Source organism: Erythranthe guttata, chromosome 8 (genome assembly GCF_056151865.1).
Source record: "Erythranthe guttata isolate IM_541 chromosome 8, IM_541, whole genome shotgun sequence".
Classification (NCBI taxonomy): domain Eukaryota; kingdom Viridiplantae; phylum Streptophyta; class Magnoliopsida; order Lamiales; family Phrymaceae; genus Erythranthe; species Erythranthe guttata.
In genome coordinates this window covers 23872770-23892667 of record NC_142540.1, presented here as the reverse complement: position 1 = coordinate 23892667, position 19898 = coordinate 23872770, and the positions used below count along the sequence as shown (strand labels likewise).

Sequence of the window (19898 nt, the reverse complement as noted above, 5' to 3'; positions counted from 1 at the left end):
GATTTGATTATTGGGCAGATTAGAAATCGACTCCCGTCGAACGGGGGCTTGAGGCTTACTGTATTGACTGTTGACGCATCAAAAGTTATGAATTTATGTCTTTATACAAAATGAATTCCCTTACAAGAATAAATATCATCACAATAAAAAAAAACTATGATTCATCAAACTATATTGAGAATCCACAGTGACATCTCGTTACTCGAGCCCCGACACCTCATCAAAAAACAGTTCACTTGTCGGACTCTGAAAATGATTCTCCGTCCCCATAGGCATTATTCAATCGCTGGCGAGTAATGATGGAAGAAAGAAGCTGATACCACTTCGATAGTGCTTGCGCCTCGTTTTTCCTTTTCTCTTCACTTTCTCGTCTCTCTTCTTCTTCTAAATATGCCTGAAAATACATTGTTTATCATCAAATTCAACAGAATCATCGAAAACCAATCATCGGCTTTCTTGAATAGTAGCAAGTTAATTTCAAGAACTCAACTCACCTGTAGAACAGCATCCTTAAACTCCGTGCAAATGACAATACCCTCGAATAAAGGAAAAGACTGGCCGTTTTTGAATTCAAATCCAACAAAAGCATGAGCAAAATCGATACCCAGCCTTCTTGCAACATGGACTACCCTTGGCAGCCGCAGATGGACTGTACCCGGTGGGAGGCACTTTTCAGACCACACATCCACTCGACCACGTTCATTCTACAAATCATACATCCGAGGTTAGACAACCGAGATAAAAAGAGGCTTTTTTTTCTTTTCTTTTTTTAATTAAAAAGGACATTTTGACACAAGTTACGGACGAGAAACAAGTGGCGGAGGCAAAATCAGGTCAGATTTTTTTTTCTTTTCATCTCTAACAACATAGTATAGATGTCATGATCTAACTATCAGCATTCAGTACAACCTCAAAATGGAAACACGTGTCTACCTTAGGTACAATCCCGTTAACAGCTCGAGGAACAACAAGTGGTTCGGTTTGCCACTTCCCATAAAGGACAGTATTCTCTTGATGATCTTCTTCACCGTTGTCATTATCATCTGCATCTTCTTCTTTGCTACACTTCTGTGAACGCTTCAGAACCTATACGAAACAGAATAAAACATCCATATTCTTTAAACCGCTGATCAAAATCGGAAATTATTTATCAAAAAAAAAATTAATTAAAAAATGAATAATTCCACAAAAATATTATATATATATATATATATATATATATATATATATATATATATATATATATATATATATATATATATATATATATATATATGTATATATACCTTAGCAGGAACTTCGGCAGCTTTCACTTGCAACCCCTCACGCAACCACCCTTGTTTAGTATGAAGTGTTTGGACACAAGTACGAGGATACACGGCATGCCCAGAACAAAATCCCAAGACGGGTCCTTTGGGATACAGAATCTGATACTTCTTAACCCATCTTTCAATCACATACAAGTGATGATTTCTGTATGCCTAAAAAAATCAGAAAATAAAACGAGAAAAATCATAAACTGCATTTTTCTAACCATGGTACGAACACTGTTTGAAATGAAAATGCATCGTACTTGTTGATTGGTGGGAAGTGGTTCAGTAAGTGCTCGAGTTTGTAGTTCCATATCTTCTAGGGAGCTCCTGGCACCAGTTGCTCCCGACTCCAACTCCTTCAGTGGTGCAAGAACTGCATCCCACCAGATCGAATTGATTCGTGACGATGCTACCTTGTACCATTTCGTGCAATATCTGAAATGATTTTTACTATTATTAAGTAATTATATTATAGGACGGAGTACTTGTATTGGAAGATTTAACAATACAACATAAGAGTTTCGTCAGTATGTGCAGATTCTGGAGTTTCATTAAACCAGATTTGAATGCAGCGCCCTGATTTGTTTTTAGAATTATTCATAAAAAAATGCTAAAACAAGTAAAAATTTATATATAATTTTAGGGTAAATTCCACTTTCCCCTCTTGTACTTTGGCTCGATATTACTTTACCCCCTTCTACTCTCGATTGCATCGATTTGCCTCCCTGCACTTGAAAAATTGTCTCAATGTGGCCCTCGTTGTTGGTCTTGTTAGTTGTCAGACATTTGACCGTAACACCGTTTGATCTAAGATTTGAAATTACAAAAACGCCACCTCTCTCAGTTTAAATAATTATTAAAAAAAATTAAAATAATAAAAAAATCAAGACAACGAGAAAACAGAGTCCAAGACGCCAGCCACAATATATATATATATATTTTTTTTTAATAATTATTTAAACTGGGAGGGGTGATTTTTTTGTAATTTTCAGACTTAGATAAAACGGTGTTAAGGTCAAAGGGCTGAAAACCAACGACGAGGGCCACATTGAGACAATTTTTCAAGTACAGGGGGTAAATCGATGCAGACGAGAGTAGAAGGGGGTAAAGTGATATCGAGCCAAAGTACAAGAGGGGAAAGTGGAATTTACCCATATTTTTAATTACAGTATAAATTTTAGTATTATTATTTTAGTACTATTTTAGCCAATTAATCAACAAAAGATGAAAGATTTCGTACCTTCGTGTCACGTCCTTAGCCCCATTTCCAGCAAAAGCAACTACATATCTCAAAGATTTTTTGCATGCAGCAGCTGCAGCTTCTACTTTATGCTCTCCGTCTACAATCGCATTGACAGCATCGACATGCACCCATTTTCCCGTCAAATTCTCTCCACTACAGAAAACCTCCGCCCAATAAAGTGGGGCTCCAACTTTCTTCGATCCAATAGCCGTAGATATCCCATTCGATTTCTTCAGTCTTTTAGAAAGTGGAGTGAGATTCGAGGAAGTGCTCGGTGATTCTGACGCCGTACTGATTTTACAACTTTCGATCGCTGTGGCCGACATTGCCATTTCCAACTGCATCTGAAATTCAACATCTCCTTTCCTCTTCAATTCCTCGGATTTCACGGGTAACGGTTCGGAAGTTTCGGTTGGGGTTTCAGACATTTCAAGTTTTGGTTCGTCAGTGGTAAGAGAATCTCGGGATTCGAACAAGCGCTTTCTTGATTTATCTGGTGATGATTTCTCAGTGCGTTCGGAAGAACAGCTGGGCCCGGCAACCATCAGTGTCGATGAGCCGAATACGTCTTTCAGTCTCTTGCTTCCGACTTCCGTGACGGACTCTGATTTGTCAGCGTCGGGCTTCAAAGAGGCCACATCCAAAATGGAAACAAACCTGAGGAATCACAATCTTAGGTCATAAAGCATAACTATGTCGTAAATTATATACACAACAAACAAATAATTAAACATCGATTATTAGTGGTTTTCTATAAGAAGCTTTTGTGGTTTCGGGAATAAGATCACGACATTGCTCCCGAACCAAGAGTTTAGGTGATCCTACCTCCAGAACAACATTAACTTGCAAGAAACAGGCTGCAAAATCTCAGCTTCCTATGAAGAAAATAATCGCTCACAGTAAACTTTTCACCCATTCCCACTCAGCTTCATTACTTCCTAATAAGCTTATGTTCGTTAAATCATGCTTAACAGATGACAGGAGAATGGAGGTCACCATTCGAGAGGAACTTTATGACAAGTCCAGCAGGTGACCGTTCTAGACAGTAGAACATCGATAGCAACAATATGTATTACTAGAAAAAATAAAAAGAAAAAACGTAAGCACAATGCAGGTGTTATCGACAAATCTAGAACCACATGTAGCTATTACCATCGTCAGTGCATGGTGGAACTACAAATTAGCCATGTAACTTGGGGTTATGCCGACGGCCTGAAAATTGTCCTATTCAGTTATTAAAAAAAAATTAAATTTACTCCTGCAACCATTACAAGAGCTCGGAGTTGATCCACTTTTTTGCTGGAAATCTTGAAAAATAAACTACACGTAAACAACAGCATTCTTTTTTTCGGAACACACGGATTAGGGCCCCGACTTCAGCTCTTATGATTTTGAGTGCAGAAGGTTTTTGCAATTCAGTACCACATCAATCAAACAAGAGATCCTATGTTTTAAAACAAATGCCCCTTAAATTTGCTTAAACAGGTTTCGAGTCCCCGAATTTCCAACTTAAATGGTACTTCTAGTACAAGTAACATGTACTAATTATTATTATTTGCATCACCAAGAGTTTAATCCTATATCCATCTCTGGAGGCTGCTTCAAAGGTAAACCATTGGATAATAAGTTCCGTACTTTAGGCACAAGAACAAGAAAGTATGGCCAGAATCCATTGGATATTTCATAACAGAGATCCGATGACACAACGAGAATGGAGTGGAGTTATCAAACAGAATTTACAATTTTTTTGTGTTAGTAAATTTTCGTACCGAGTTGTCAGGTTCAAAGCCCTGAATAGTGCCACAGATAATGCTGCAACCTGCACGGATAATAACAAAGGAGAATCTTCAGATAAAGTACAAGACCTAATGTTCGTACATTGAATTCGTGTTTAATGCATATGCCAGCTAACTAGTGCTTTAGCTTTGATATTTATCGCTATGTAGATAAAACGTGTTTAATGAATAAGCAAGTGAAAACTAAATATGTAGCAAACAAATTCCGGAATTTGTTATTATCCCCGACAAATTGAAAAACTGTATCAATATCTTATACATTAAAATGAGCAGTAGATCCTCGTTTCTGTTACAGAATTTAGCTCTTTAAATCCATGCGTAACCTGACTACATATACCATATCAGGTTTATGTAAACTAATATCGTAGAAAATAAAAGCAGCAAAAATAAAAAGTGATATCAGCTGAATGATCCTTTTTATGATTTACAGAAGTACGCATAATTAAAAATCCCAAAAATTAACGCAAGGCACGAATTGGACATAAAAATGGGGGTAAAATAGTACCGCTTCTGGCGACCCCTCTCGAGTTTCCAACGTAGACGCCAGTGCTAAATGACATGGCGTCTCGGCGGCAATCGGACTTCGTACATGGAAATTGTTGTGGAACTGATTATAAGCAGAAAATGATCGCAGAATCCAATGTCAAAACTTAATTATCGGTTAGCAAATAATACGAAGAAGAAACCGACACGAGAGATATCATACCCAACTGACAAGAGGGGATAAATTACTAGCAGTGAGTGTGGGCGAATCGGCTATCTTCAGCAAGGATGTTGGAAGGAGAGAAAGTAGAGAAGCCTGCAATTATTCGGATATTCTTGTTAAGGAGACTTTTATTATGCTTCTCTTTATCTCATTGGCTAAAAACAGATAAAAGAAATCATAAAGAAAGAGCAATGGATGAATACATTATTAGGAGAGAGCAATGTATAAAATGGCTTGGATCAAATATTAATAAAATGGGTAAATTACAAACACCCCCTGAGGTATGGTCAAATTACGAAAAAACCCCTCTTGTTTGGATAGTTACATCTACCCCTCAACTATGAATCTTCTTACACCTCCACCCTTATGGTGTCAAATTCAACATAATCATCTAAATTCCGTAGAATGTACTCTAGTTTGTACTTGTTTTGTGTATAAATACAGTTTCTGATGCACCAAAATCTGATATATATACAAGCCAAAAAACACGTCTTATGACCATCTTACTTCAAAATGTGGAGATCGAATGGGATAAAACAGGTACAAACTGGTGAATATTCCACATAATCTAGAAGATTCCACTAAATTTGAAACCGCAAGGGTGGACGTGTAAGAAGATTTATAGTTGAGGGGTGGTTGTAATTACTCAACCAGGAGGGGGGTTTTCATAATTTGACCATACCTCAGGGGTGGTTGTAATTTACCCTAATAAAATATAAGCTAAAGGAACAAAAAACGAGACAACGTAACAATATAACCTGAATGAGAGGATCATCACAAGCGGAATCCACCAACCTTCCCCTTCCCAGTAGACAAAGCAAATGAGCCTTGTGCACAAACTCAGCAACATCCTGTCACAAAAACGAAATATGTAATTTAGATGGCACGAAGCAAACGAGCGCAAAAAAAGGAAGGCAATACTTTCGCAAATTGACCTTCTCTTCTGCAGTAGCTCTTTTAGCAGGCTTCCGCTTCGTCAAGCAGTTAGAAACATCAAACTCAACAGAAACTCCGTCGACCGAATCTTCTTGGAAATCTTTCATGGAAGATAATGTAGGAATAGACCCGTTTTCCCACTCACAATCATCATCATCTACATCATCATCCTTTGCAGGACTAAAAGCATATTCCGTTGCATCCCTGCTGTAAGATTCAGGGTCGGCTGTATCATTTCCTCCGGTGGGCCCCACGGGATTTTTCTCAATGTCGGTCGATCCTCCCTCCATCTAAAAGGTGGTCCAAAAAAGAAATATCAATAAGGGCAAAGAAAACATCAAGCTTCCCTCATATACCCTCGTTTACGCAATAATAGGAGCTAATATTAAATACTCTTATATATTAATATCCAAAAAATTAGAATTCTTGATTCTATTCGGATCCCAACTTATTTCTTGTTTCTGAAACTGTACTCCGTGACAAACCGTCTATTGTGACACGGACTTTGCTGCATCAGTCCTTAATAAATATGTAATCGGAGATAATATAACAAACACGCATAAACAACTAGAATGCTGTGCCTTTTAACTAAATCTCCATTACAACTTACGAAAGCCTTGGGGGGAAATTACGAAATATAATACAAAAGCAAATCGGCAGTTGATAATACATACAAAACGATCCTGAAAATAAGCGATGAGGAAAATACTAAAGAGCGAAACTCGCCTTGGCGGCAGATTCACAGTGACGCAAGTAACCGATATCTTCTTTATCGAACCCTTTCTTAACTCTTTTCAAAAGTTTTCCGACGGCATCTCGAGAAATGTTTGGAAGGGTTTCTGATATTTCAAAATGCAGCTATGATTACTGAAAATGCCCTTGAAAAAAGCTTCACTAAATTCAAAATAAATAGCAAAATGAACACAATAAACGAAACCATTATCGTCGATGTTGTCTGACACGTGGAGGCCTTCGATTGCTTCCATTTTCCCTACACACACACACAGAGTAAAAATTAAACTCAAAAAACCAGATTTGGTGTTAGCCCAACAGCCAAATTGCAAAAACTAACTCGGAATTTTCAAAAAAAGGAATGAAACAAAAAGTAAATGATTCAATTAAAATTGCAAATATGTGACTTGAAAAGTTTGAATTTTGTTGATTTTAAACACAATTGGTAAGACTAATTTCCCAAAATTTCACAAAACACAAAGCCCTTAGGAAAACAAAACAACTGCGTGTGTGTGTGTGTGTGTGTGTGTGTGTGTGTGTGTGTGTGTGAAAATGCGATTGAGGAACAAACCAACTGATCGGGGGCGCTTGGCTTGGCTTCTGGTTCGCATTCTGTAAAAATGGCTGGGTGGGTGGTTGGAGGCGACGGAGGCCGGCCGGTACAATTTAGAGAGAGAAACAAAACTCGCGCGAGGCGCAATTTATTCAAGAGAAGCACCACTTTGGCGGTTTAAGAGTGTCCGGCAGGCCGGAATCCCCTGTGGACCGGGTTCGATGTTTTCTTTTTCCTTTTTTTTTTGTTCTTTTTATTCTTTTAAACACAAAAACTATGTAGCACGGATACGGACACGGACACGGCGAAACGAGAAAACAGACATGGGGAAACAGAGAAAACGGCATATACAAAAATGGGGATACGTGAACTTGGGGGAAAATATATAAATATTAAAAGTAGATCGGTATATTTATAGATTTGCTATATAATCATATATGAGTTTTTGTTTATATATGAATTCTTGTTATACTATTCTATACGAACATATTCAAAAAAATTTTTAGGGTAAATTCCACTTTTCCCCCTTGTACTTTGGCTCGATATCACTTTACCCTTTTATACTCTCGATTGCATCGATTTGTCCCTTGTACTTGAAAAATTATCTCAATACGGCCATCGTCGTTAGTCTTCATACATATAAACTCTGAAATTACAAAAAAAAACCACCCCTCACAGTTTAAATAATTATTAAAAAAAATTTAAAAATAAATTGTGTCTGGCGTTGTGGACTTTGTTTTCTCATTGACTTGAATTTTTTATTAGTTTTCTTTTTGTTTTTTAAATAATTATTTAAAGTCGGAGATATGACGTTTTTGTAATTTCAGAGCTTAGTTCAAACGGTATTAAGTTCAATGTCTGATAACTAACAGCGAGAGCCACATTGAGACAATTTTTCAAGTCCATGGGAGGGCGAATCGATGCAATCGAAAGTAGAAGGGGGTAAATTGATACCGAGCCAAAATACAAAGGGGGGAAATGGAATTTACCCTACATTTTATTACCAACTATCAATTTGCAGTTGATCATTAAATCATGTAAATAATTAGGGAGACAATAAAAATATTCAACAATTTGCTCATCAAACATGTTTATAACTTTTCAAAAATTGCAAAATGACTCCATAAGGTATCCGACAGGTGTTCTCGAGTTTCGAACACAAAATGTATCTGAAACGTGGAAACGTTACAAAGTTGAATTTTCCGTGCTTCATTTTTTCTCATTTCCCCCCATAATAAATCTAGATTTGTTAAGCTAAAGTTTGCAAAAACTTCATCTAAATAATTCCAAGACAAACAAATATCACTTTATATTTTTTTTCTTTTCAAATTTTATTCTAAAATAAAAATTTCCAACAAACTTTAGACGTGATTTGCCAGTTGCTGTGTTTTATACTTTTATTTCTTCTCCGAAAATATAAACAAATGTTAATTTTATTCTCAAATTCTTTCTCCACCAATTTTTTTGTCAAAACAAAATGGAAATATGCCCCAAAATAGGGATAATCATATATTTTCATCACTAATGTTTATACTATTTTCACTTTCAATCCCTCTAAACAAAAATATTCCAATGTTACCAATTCACGACACATTAGATCCATCGATTAGTTTGACCGTTACCACCTAACATGAAATTAATGTTTAACATTAGCTAAAGATATAACATAAGTTTAGAGTCTTGTGTGGGATGATTTTTGTGTGCGCTTTGTGGGAAAATAAGGGAAAATGAAGAGATAAGATGAAAAGAGAAATGAATTTCGGTGTCAGGGGACTCTAGAGGGAAACGATTTTGATTATGCGTATGATACTATAATATAATTTTAGTACGGGATTAAAATCAACTCCAAAAGTCATGTGCGATTCTATTTATTTTAGTACGAGTCTGTAGATTTATCGAAACCGAAAATCGAAACCAAAATTAATAAAACCAAAATCGAAACCGAAATCCGAAAACCCGAAATTCGAAAACCGAAACCCAAAAACCAGGGTTCCTTAATTAAAAAAAAAAAAAGAAAAAGAAAAAAGTAATAGAGAGGACCCAAATTATTAGCCGGGTCAAATTTGGGTAAAGCCCAAACTGCGGCCTAAAATAAAGCCCATATCTCTCTCCGTCTCTATAAAATACTAATTTCCGGCTCCCTATTTTAATTACGCCTTTTCTCCTTTCTCTGAAACCCTAGCTCCTTCGTAGAAATTCTCCCTCTTCACAATCAACTAATTTATTGTCAGATCTTGTATCGCTCCTTCCTCGATTTCCTCGATTTCCTATATCCACTGCTGCTGCGGATCTTGCGTTCCGAAAGATCGAAGCTTTTTGTTTGTTGTTCTTCCGATCTCGGTACCTTTCTTCCCATGTTATATATACAACATATATTTAGATTTATTGTGAAGAATTGTGTTTATTGTTGTAGATCCTGAACTATTTTCCTTTATTTGGTGTGGGTATTGTTTCTTCCATATATGAAATCGATTTTGGCTACGAGAATTCTTTTGGGTTTCGTTGTTTGTTACCTGATTTTATGTTTATTGACTTTGGCATGTTTGATTTTTGATTTGTAATTATTTCGGATGTGTAAAGATCAATTTTTTATCGATTTGTTGGAGTGTTTCCTTTTACAAATTTACACAATTTTGTGGTCTGGTTTAATCTGTTTTGCTTAAAAAATTGGTATACGTTAGTTGGAAGAAATTGAACAGATTTTGTGTAGTGCTAGGTCAATTCTCTGAATCTGCCTCTTGACCATATCTCTATGATTACTTTTTTTTTTCACAAATTGTTTCAAAGGTTCTGTTTTTTTATTGGATGCCTTGCTTCTGTTAGTAACTGTTGCTAATTATATATTGTATATGTTTTTTGTTTTGCAGATTTACTTTTCTTTTCAAGAGACCTATTGGTTTTATTCTCAATGGCATCTTTGGATATGTCGTTGGATGATATGATAAAGAACAGGAAAACTATTGATAAAGCAGGCAGAGGAAATGGCAGGCCCCGTCGTGGAAGAGGGGCAGCTGGGCCATCCAGAGGCGGACCCATCGGTGGGAGATCGTCATTTGGGGCTCCCCGCAGAAATCCACTTGGAGTAAATGCTCGTCCGTCACCGTACAAGATTGCCAAGGCAAGCTCAAAACTGTGGATGTCTTATGCATAAATAGAGAAATCTGCTATGATGTAGTTTCGCCTTTTAATTTCGAATATGAGAGATTTGAAGCTATCAAATACTGGGAGACGACCACAGTTTCTCATCAAGGAAAAAACCCGTCTTATATTAAGTTCCTGACGGTTCTTCTATTCTTGTCGGTTTTTGTGAAAGTGGAGATTGGTGGAATTCTGCTTAGCATCTTATATAGAGGAGCTCCTTACCTAAAAACTTAAAAGATTTCAAACTTTTTACCCCATCTATATTGATAACTATTTAATCGAGATCTCTCTACTTTGTCATTGCCAATTGTAAGAGGGGACTATTTAATCGAGATCTCTCTACTTTGTCATTGCCAATTGTAAGAGGGGGGAGTTTATGATGGATTCCTTTTGTTTTGTGATGGATACCATGGCTGTACGGAATGATTTTGGGGGCGAGATTTCAGTCATATTCAATTCATGGCTGCTCACAGAGATGAATTCTTTCGCTGAATTTCAGAACGGGAGCTCTCACCTTTTGCATGGCACTGACTGACATGCTGTGGGTCAAATTTCAAGCCCCTCGTAGATTAGTTTACATTCGTCAATTTTTCAATGGATTAGATTTTCTTGTTTGAGCTTTTCCATGTGACTTCTTGATGGAACTTTGCTGATATCTACTTCCTACTTTATCTTAAAGAGCGATAAAAAAATATTATATTTTAGTCATGTTCTGACGTTCTCTTTTCCCAATCTCGATATATGTTCTGGTTTGCTCTCATCAGTCCTTCCGAAGAACCAAGAATCTCCCATGGCAGAATGGTCTGTTTGAAGACGGTCTTAAGGCAGCTGGGTTGTCAGGGTTGGATGCTGGTACAAAGTTATCTATTTCCAATTTGGATGTTGGGGTGTCAAATGAAGATATAAGGGTATTACTTTCAGCTGTGCCCCTTTGGCATTTCATTTATCTTTGCAATGGATTTCTTTTGGATAATCGCTGACAAGGACTTGCAACACAGGAGCTGTTTGCTGAGATTGGAGAGCTAATTCGATATGCAATTCACTTTGACAGAAATGGGCGTCCAAGTGTAAGTTTTGGAACTTTGTGCTGTATATTGGATCTCAAGTAGACTTGTCATGTATATAATTTTCTTGTTGTTTTTTTTCTTGCATTCATTTTAATTTTACATGTGAAACAGGGATCAGCTGAAGTGGTTTTTGCAAGAAGAAGCGATGCATTCCAAGCACTGAAGCGATATAACAATGTCCAGTTGGATGGAAAGCCTATGAAGATAGAGATAATTGGTGGCAACACGGAGATCCCACTCTCTGCCCGTGTAAATATTGTTGGTGCAGCAAATGGAAGAAAAAGGACTGTCGTCATGTCGTAAGTTACCCTTCAGTTTTTTGAATTTGTCCATCTCATTGTCAGTTGTCTTTTATTTCTTTCTTTGTAGTTGTTATTTTCCTTTTGGTTAGTGTTTCCTCATTACATTGAACTGTGTTTACGTATTGTTCGAGTCCTATAAAATCATGTATTGCAATATTTTTTTGATTTGCCGAACTTGGGTATGTTTTCCACTTTTTCATGAACTGCTTCTTGAGTTATGATGTTGTTTCTTTTCTAAGCTGTGTTCCCAATCTATTGTGGATGACAATTTTATGTACCGCTGTGCAGATCTGGACCTGTTCGTTCCAGAGGTGGCTTTACAGCACCTAATCGTGCTTCTATGTAAGTTACCGGTGTATTCATTCTTTTGAGTCTCATTACACCGTGATTGTAGATATAGATCAAGAATCAAAGTTTTTAGTTACGAATATTGTACAACTTTTGTTATTGAATTGTATGGTCCTCGTTTTTGTAGTTGTAAGAAATTGCGCACTTTAAATGAAAGAAATGTTGTTAATGTACTATTGCGAATATGTTTATCCAGGCAAAGGGGTCGTGGTGGTTCAAACATTGGCCGTGGTGGTGCTGGTGGCGGCCGTGGGCGTGGTGCTGCTGGTGGCGGCCGAGGGCGTGGAGGTGCTCGTTGGAGAAAGAAAACAGTGGAGAAATCAGCTGATGACCTTGACAAGGACCTCGAGAGCTACCATGCCGAAGCTATGCAAACTTGATCAAGCAAGGCCTCTCGTTTGATCTACTATTATGGTGTATCAGTTAAAAAGTCTTTTATCTTCAGCTTGTACAAAGTATTGGATGCTCTAACTACTATAGCTCTGGTTTTCTTGTTATTTTTATGTTAACGGATGCTATTTGCTTTGTTTTGCTTGGATGACGAACATTGATTCTGTTAGTTGTTGGCTTGTGTTAATCAAGGAAAGTTAATCTTAATCTTTCATTATGTTCCTATTATCAGAAATGTAGTGTTTTAGTCATTATTAAGTATGTTGAATTTTTGTTGTTTTGTTTTGTTCTAGGTTTGTATTGTTTGAATTAGGTAGTGTTTAGTATTTTTGTTTTCATCATTGTCCGTATGAAGAAATCGGGTGACGTACAACATACTTTGATGATGTATGAATATTTTGAAAAAAAACATGTTTCAATTGTTTTGAGGTGAAACATCCCGTGTTCTTATGTACTAAACATAGACAAGCAAGTGCGCACTCGTACAAGCTTGTGGGCAGTTGACATTGAAATTTCTTACGAGAAATTAATCAGGATCTATTTTCAGTAGCAGAATCGTCCCTTTGGAAAATCAATTTTCCCGACTCGTTTTCTTTGAAGAGCTTATCGACCAATTGGTCCTACCATTTTTACCAACCGATTTCTCACAAGTTGCGTCACCTTTATCCATTGAAGATTCTCCCTCTTCGATTTTGCGCGAGCATTCTTCTTCTTCTTCAGTGGAGCCCACAGCATGAGGTATATTCAAACTAACAGCTCTCTCTAGTGCATCCTTGTGTTCCTTTTCTATTGTCTGCTTCCTCTCCAGTTTCTGTACTTTCGGCGGAGTTGTTACGGTCTCTTCATTCATCTCCTTCAGTCTCTGCAACTTATTACATTTTTTCCGTTTATTACAATAATTTTATCTCGTAAAATACACATCTTCGTTATACTAAATTGCTAAAAAAACTCCTCGTGCTATAAATATTAGCAAAAAAAAAAAAACCCTACTATGCAATTTTTTGAGAACGTAATCCGCTAAATGGTGCAATTTTTTTGGGGCATTTTGCTCGTAAAATTGCATTCTTTAACAATTAGAATAAACACAGGGGTCCGAAAATGCAATAAACACGAATTATAAAATTACAAACCAACGTGGGACGAAAAAGTCGGAAGTAGTAATAAAAGTAAGAGAAGGTGTGGCTTTACTTACTTGTAAGGCCTTTTCTGCTTCTCTTTCGATCCAAATAATAGCATGATCCGAGGTGGCATTGCACGACAGCATGATATGCTCAAATCTTCCGTCTACCGGGATTGCAGTTCTAACTTCCGGAGGATATCTTCCACATCTGTACCAACGCAATTAACTCACTTTCCGAGAAACAATCGTTGCTTTTTTGTGATCATATACATACAATTTCCATATGCTTTACAACGGCTATTAGATACAACTACCCGTGACTAGAATTGTGAATAGAATTATAACAATCACTGAGAAGTAGGAACGCATCACGATGAAAGAAATGACTTTTACCGGCAAAATTTTCTTTCGACAATATGATATATCCGACCAGGTGCATAAAGTCTTCTTGGATCTTTGAGCTTTCTATCTTCGGATATAAACGTATCCCTCAGACACACCAGAAACAACAAGCACGGCAAACTGTCCCAAACCCATTAATTAATTAAGTCCCCGTTTTTAAATGATCGTAAAACGAGCTTTAAATAAATTTCTTCATATTATAGCAGCTAATAACAACTAACCAGAATATCGATTTAAAGATATCTTCCAACGGGGTTGGTGTTCTTGGCAAGAAGTCATCCTGAACAAAGTTAAATTACTCGTTTATTCTTCATGCTCGGGGGATTTAATCGACATGCAATATAAATCGTAAAAAACCGGAGGGAAATGTTTGATTTCGATTTTTGGTATGTTATTGTAAAGAGCAGAGTTACCTGCAAAACTCCGATAAATCCCTCGGAATTCACCGCCATTGTTGGCCACAATCACGCTCATCAGAGCTGCAACGCCGGACCCTAAAGAATGGCCAGCGAAAACCATCTCGTACACTCTCCGGTTCTCCACCCATAGATTCCTCAGAGTTTCCGACTCGGCGTTCAAAACCCATACCGCCGATTTCAGCAAGCCGTGGTGGACGAAGCCGCCGGCGAACATCTGCTTGCCGAGCCGGTTGTCCAGGAGCAGTTTGTAGTCGCTCTCTTTGACCATGTTCAGGCCGCGGATCGCCAGGACTATCTCGCGGTTGTCGTGGTCGAGGTAGATTAGGTACGGCGGCGCGTGGCCGAGGGTTTGCTCGTAGGTGACGCGTTTGATGACCCAGTCGGGGTTGAGGCGGTATCCGCCGGAGGGGGCGTATTTGGGGCGGCGGAGGTCGGGTTCGTAGACGGCGAGGATGATGCGGCAGACGCGGGGGATGGGTTCGAATTCTTCCGGGGTGGCGGTGGGCCAGGTTTCGGTGTCGTCGGAGCCGATGTAGGTGCAGCGCTTCCACGCCCACCGCGCGCACCCCAAGACGACGAGGCACTCCGCCCCGCACGACACAGACATTTCATCGAACAGGTTGAGGGCAGCTCTGGAATTCTGGAGGAATAAATATAGTGAGTTGAGAGATGGAATCTTCTGTTTGCTTGACGGTGTGAATATGCTGATTCTGTGAAGGACGACACCATTCTTGCTTTTCGGTGCGGGTGAATAATTACCTAAAACCCCTTCATTTACTAATTTAATTAGCAATAAGAATACCAAGAGATTTTTCTAAGGCTGCAGATATTTGCAAGACGAAAATTACTAAGTGCAAGACCTTACTTCATGCAAGACCAAAATATAAATAAATTTACTAAGATCAAGACTGGAAATTACAAATATAACCCCAATAATAATTTAGATATTATTAATTTAAATTAAGTTAATTGCTATTGCAAGACAAAAAAAAAAATACAAAAAAAAGAATAAAAAAAAAAAGAAAAAAGAGAGGGAACTCACTCACCCAACAAAACACCAACATCTTCTTCTTCACCCTCATTTTACACATTTTTTTCCACAAAAAAATCTTCCATATTCTCCAAAACCCTTATCACATAAAACCCTCAAATCTTACTAAAACTTGAAAAGAAGGACATTATGGATACACAAGACATAAATATGGAGGATTCTAAGGTCGAAGAACACAAAGAGGTAAGAAATATTGTACTTTGTGATCGTTTTTCTCGTTTTTCGCACCTCATTTCACGTACAAAAAAATCGACATGTACAGGTCGAAATATCAGCTTTATATCGACACTGCAGTGTCGAAAATGTCAAAATAATTCGACACTCATTAACTGTCGAATTATATTAAAATTATCGACATTCTGGTGTCGATATTAAGCGGATATTTCGACTCTAGTGTGTCGAATTATCACTGTTACAATTGTGTAACCAATTTTCCGATTTTTCTTGCAGAGTTTTGTACCTAGCGCGTGTAGTGGAGCTAATGCATGTAGGGAATTAGCTTTGGATTATTCACATGAATTTACCACCCATGAGGAGTTTGCAACAAGGGACAATTTAGTCACATGGGTGCGCGAAGTTGGTATGCGACTAGGAATGATAATGTCAGTAAAGTCTTCAAACCCGGGAAAAAATAGACGTAGAAGGCCCTACGTGGTACTTGTATGTGAGCGTGCGGGGGTGTATCGTGGCAAAAAGGTACCCGGTCAAGACGACCAAGGAAAGGGAAAAAGGCAAACAGCGTCCAAGAAATGTGAGTGTCCGTTTGAGTTGAAGGGCCAAAAAATGGGCATGGATGATGAAGAAGTTGGGTGGGTGTTGACAGTTGAATGTGGTAGTCACAACCACTCAGATTTTGAAAACTTTCAAGGCCACTCATATGCTGGAAGATTAACAAGTGAAGAGATGGCACTGGTAGAAGACTTGTCAAACGCATTGGTGAAACCAAAGGCAATCTTATCATCACTAAAGTTGAAGAATCCGACAAATGCGTCTTTAATTAAGACGGTTTATAATGCTCGTCAGAAGATCCAGTTCAAAGAGAATGCTGGTAGAACTCAAATGCAATTGTTGATGTTGAAGTTGTCCGAAAATAACTACTTCGAGTATCACATATATTTGGAGGAGACCGGCGAGGTAATGGACTTGTTGTGGACCCACCCTACGTGCATTAAATTGGCATGTAGTTATCCGTATGTATTGGTTATGGATTGTACATACAAAACCAACATATACGGACTCCCATTCCTGGAGATTGTGGGTATTACTTCTACGAATAAAACGTTCTCTGTTGCATTTGCATACCTTCGGGCGGAAAAAATAGACAATTACGTATGGGCCTTGAAGAGCTTGGCGAAGGTCATGGAAAGTTGTCATAGACCTAATTGTATAGTCACAGATCGAGAGGTATGGACAATGTGAGCGGTGGATCCTCAGGTATGGACAATGAAGGCTCAACATCGGTAGGTAAACGTGTACGATTGGCCGGAGGATCGACCCGAGTAGCTTGAGAATCGCCACGTCGAACCTTACGATTAACCAATGCCTTTCTCTTGCGCTCAGAAGCAGTTTGGGGAATACGCGGTTCCACTGGAAAAAATATAAATATAATATTAATCATTTATATAAAAAAAAAAAAATTGCAAAAAAATAAGTTTACCAGGCAATTTTCGACATCAGAGTGTCGATAGTTGTCCACAAAATCGACACAGCAATGTCGAATATTGCATATAAAAAAAAGAAAAAAAGTTTGCAAAAAATCAGTTTACCAGTCAGTTTTCGACATAGTAGTGTCGATGTTTGTCCACAAAATCGACATAAACTCTGTGTCGAAAATTGTATACAAATTCGACACAGCAATGTCGAATATTGATACGAAACTCGACACCGGGTTTATGTCGAAATGTTGTACAAATATCGACATTGAAATGTCGAAAATAGGCCCAATAATCGACAATTGTGTCCTGTCGAAATTTGTTTAAAAAATCGACACCAGTGTGTCGAAAATTTTCCAAAAAAACGACAAGTACATGTCGATTTTTGTAAAACCGCAACTCCTTCAACAATAGTGCTACAATCGAACCCTAGAATCATCAACTATGTTCTAAAACGACTTGAATTCATTATTCTAACAATAAAATCATGTTTATCACATTTATTTCTCAAAAAAAAGTTAATTCAAAAAGTAATTTTTACTTGTTTTTCGTGAGATTGTTGCGGCGGGGTTGGGGCAACAACGGAGTTCAACGGCGACGGGCGACGGCGGTGGACTTCAACGGCGACGGCGACGACGACGGGGCGACGGCGACGGGGCGGCGGGCGACGGGGCGACGAACGGTTTTTTGCTGCAATTGATTTTTTTTGTTTTCTTCAATCTTCCCTCCTCGTTTTGATTTTGTCAATTCAATTTCTTTTTTCTTTATGTTTTATTAATTTTTTTTTTAAATTGGTCTTGCAAAAGAAAATTAATAAAATAATTTTTTTTTTTGTATTTTATTAAGGTTATTATAGTCTTTTTATACTGAATTTAATAAAAAAAATTAAATTGGTCTTGCACTAAATAAATTTCGTCTTGCAAATAGTCGCTGCCATTTTCTAATTAACTAAAACACTCTCATTTGTCATGGTTATTTATATCCCAACACTTTATTTTTTCATTTTAAATATTGTTATTTAATATTTTAAATTATGTGCATGAAATTTATATAGGGTAAATTACGGTCAGTCTCTCTGAAGTCTCTCTGAGCTAATGTTAAATTACGAAAAAATCTTTCATGTGTGGGTTATTACAACCACCCCTTCAACTATGCATCTTCTTACACGTTCGCCCTTATGATGTCAAATTCAATATAATCATATAGATAGATTTCGTAGATAGTTCTCTAGTTTGTACGCGTTTTGTGGAAAAATGCAATTTCTGATGCACCACAATCTAATATTACAAATCAAAAGACATATCTTACGGTCATCTTGTTTCAAAATATGGAGCTCGAATGGGCTAAAACAGATACAAATTGGAGAACATTGCACGTAATCAAGAAAATTCCACTAAATTTGACATCGCAAGAGTGGACGTATAAGAAGATTTATAGTTGAGGGGTTTTTGTAATTAGCCAAACATGAAGAGTTTTTCGTAATTTGAACTTATCATGGGTGAAAGTAATTTACCCTATTTATACATTACCGTAAAATAAGTAAAATTACTCTTCATATATACATTTTAGTTATATGAAATTATATCTCCAATGATAAAAATATATTGGTGTCGTTATAAGCTCGATTTGTAGCCCGTTATATATAAACCCCTAAACCAAAATAATCGTACGTAAGTTTGAGCTTATAATCATGAAGACCGATAATATTTAAATTTGCTCAATTTTAGAATAAAGTTTGCCAAAAATTAAACATTAAGTTTGTTGAAGAGTGAATTCAACACTAAAGATCCAAATAGTTTGAGTAAACAAATATTTAATCAAGGCTTCATTTTAAGATAATGTTTAATATTCTTATAAAAAACTCAGTTATATTATTGAATTATGAGTGATTAAATAAATAATCACTCAATTAATCAAGTTTAGTGCCATTTTTCGACAATTAGGGGTTGATTCCAATAGTTACTAGAATAAACAAACATTCAATAAGTTCAATTATTACCAACCCTCTATAGGAGAGTTGATACCTAGTATTTACCAGTAGGACAAAGGTCTAGGATTCGAGTCCTCCCCTCCCCTACTTCACCTTGTAATGGACTTGAATTTACCAAAAAAAAAAGAAAAAAAAAAAAAAAAGTTCAATTATTTACATAATGGCTAATCTTATCAATCAAATGAGACATTAGTATATTAATCCAAAGATTGAGTATAAAAATTAGGGTTGGGACTGGATTGATTTTTATCCACCAACGGCTCTATTACCGACCATATTTTTAGGTAGATAATCAATTTTTAACTAATTCATTGGATCGGGTCGAAAATTTCAACCAACCCATTTATAACGGGTCGATTGATGGTTTCTAATATTATCAAAAGTTGGTTGACCGATAATTATAGGTCATCCAACTATATTATTATAAGTTTATTAAAAATATAAAATAAAGGCCGTGTTTCTTAAGTGGTTATTGAAATTATCAAAATAATTAGTATTTTAAATTTTAAAAACAACCAGGAAAAAAGATGACCTAAATCTTCAACAAATTTCTTGCCCAAGCTTAAACAAAAAGTTTACAAAACTCCATTAAATCTTCTGTGCATATTTGAAATTACTTTGGATTTCCTAATTATATTTTTTTGCTAAAATTGTTATTAATTATTTTGAACTGATAAACGATGATCACACCGTGGCATTATGTAGAATGTGGTATTTTTACTACAAAATTTGATTTT

General features: G+C 36.9%; 3 protein-coding genes and 1 pseudogene across 4 annotated transcripts; 2 read left to right on the top strand and 2 right to left on the bottom strand.

Moving 5' to 3' along the window:
• Positions 1-19: 19 nt before the first annotated feature.
• RAD4 (DNA repair protein Rad4 family) lies at positions 20-7642 on the bottom strand. Its single transcript, XM_012989672.2, has 14 exons — positions 7298-7642; positions 6932-6985; positions 6721-6833; positions 5994-6284; positions 5817-5909; positions 5059-5151; positions 4858-4959; positions 4326-4375; positions 2554-3213; positions 1574-1748; positions 1287-1481; positions 934-1086; positions 495-704; positions 20-394 (listed from the first exon to the last, which is right to left on the bottom strand). Exons 1-14 carry the CDS (start codon positions 7335-7337, stop codon positions 233-235), a joined length of 2391 nt encoding a protein of 796 aa, XP_012845126.2. The 5' UTR covers positions 7338-7642; the 3' UTR covers positions 20-232.
• A 1754-nt stretch (positions 7643-9396) lies between these two features.
• LOC105965121 (THO complex subunit 4D) lies at positions 9397-12734 on the top strand. Its single transcript, XM_012989641.2, has 7 exons — positions 9397-9619; positions 10147-10397; positions 11185-11328; positions 11419-11487; positions 11599-11786; positions 12078-12131; positions 12334-12734. Exons 2-7 carry the CDS (start codon positions 10188-10190, stop codon positions 12515-12517), a joined length of 849 nt encoding a protein of 282 aa, XP_012845095.1. The 5' UTR covers positions 9397-9619; positions 10147-10187; the 3' UTR covers positions 12518-12734.
• Positions 12735-12968: 234 nt separating this feature from the next.
• Positions 12969-15206, bottom strand: LOC105965122 (uncharacterized; annotated as a pseudogene). Its single transcript, XR_016033293.1, has 4 exons — positions 14271-15206; positions 14041-14169; positions 13720-13855; positions 12969-13389 (listed from the first exon to the last, which is right to left on the bottom strand). The product of XR_016033293.1 is annotated as an uncharacterized LOC105965122 (transcript).
• Positions 15207-15669: 463 nt separating this feature from the next.
• Positions 15670-16938, top strand: LOC105964934 (protein FAR1-RELATED SEQUENCE 5-like). The gene is made up of 2 exons (XM_012989441.1): positions 15670-15702; positions 15970-16938. The coding sequence occupies exons 1-2, from the start codon at positions 15670-15672 to the stop codon at positions 16936-16938; spliced, it is 1002 nt and encodes a 333-aa protein (XP_012844895.1).
• The last annotated feature ends 2960 nt before the right edge of the window (positions 16939-19898 follow it).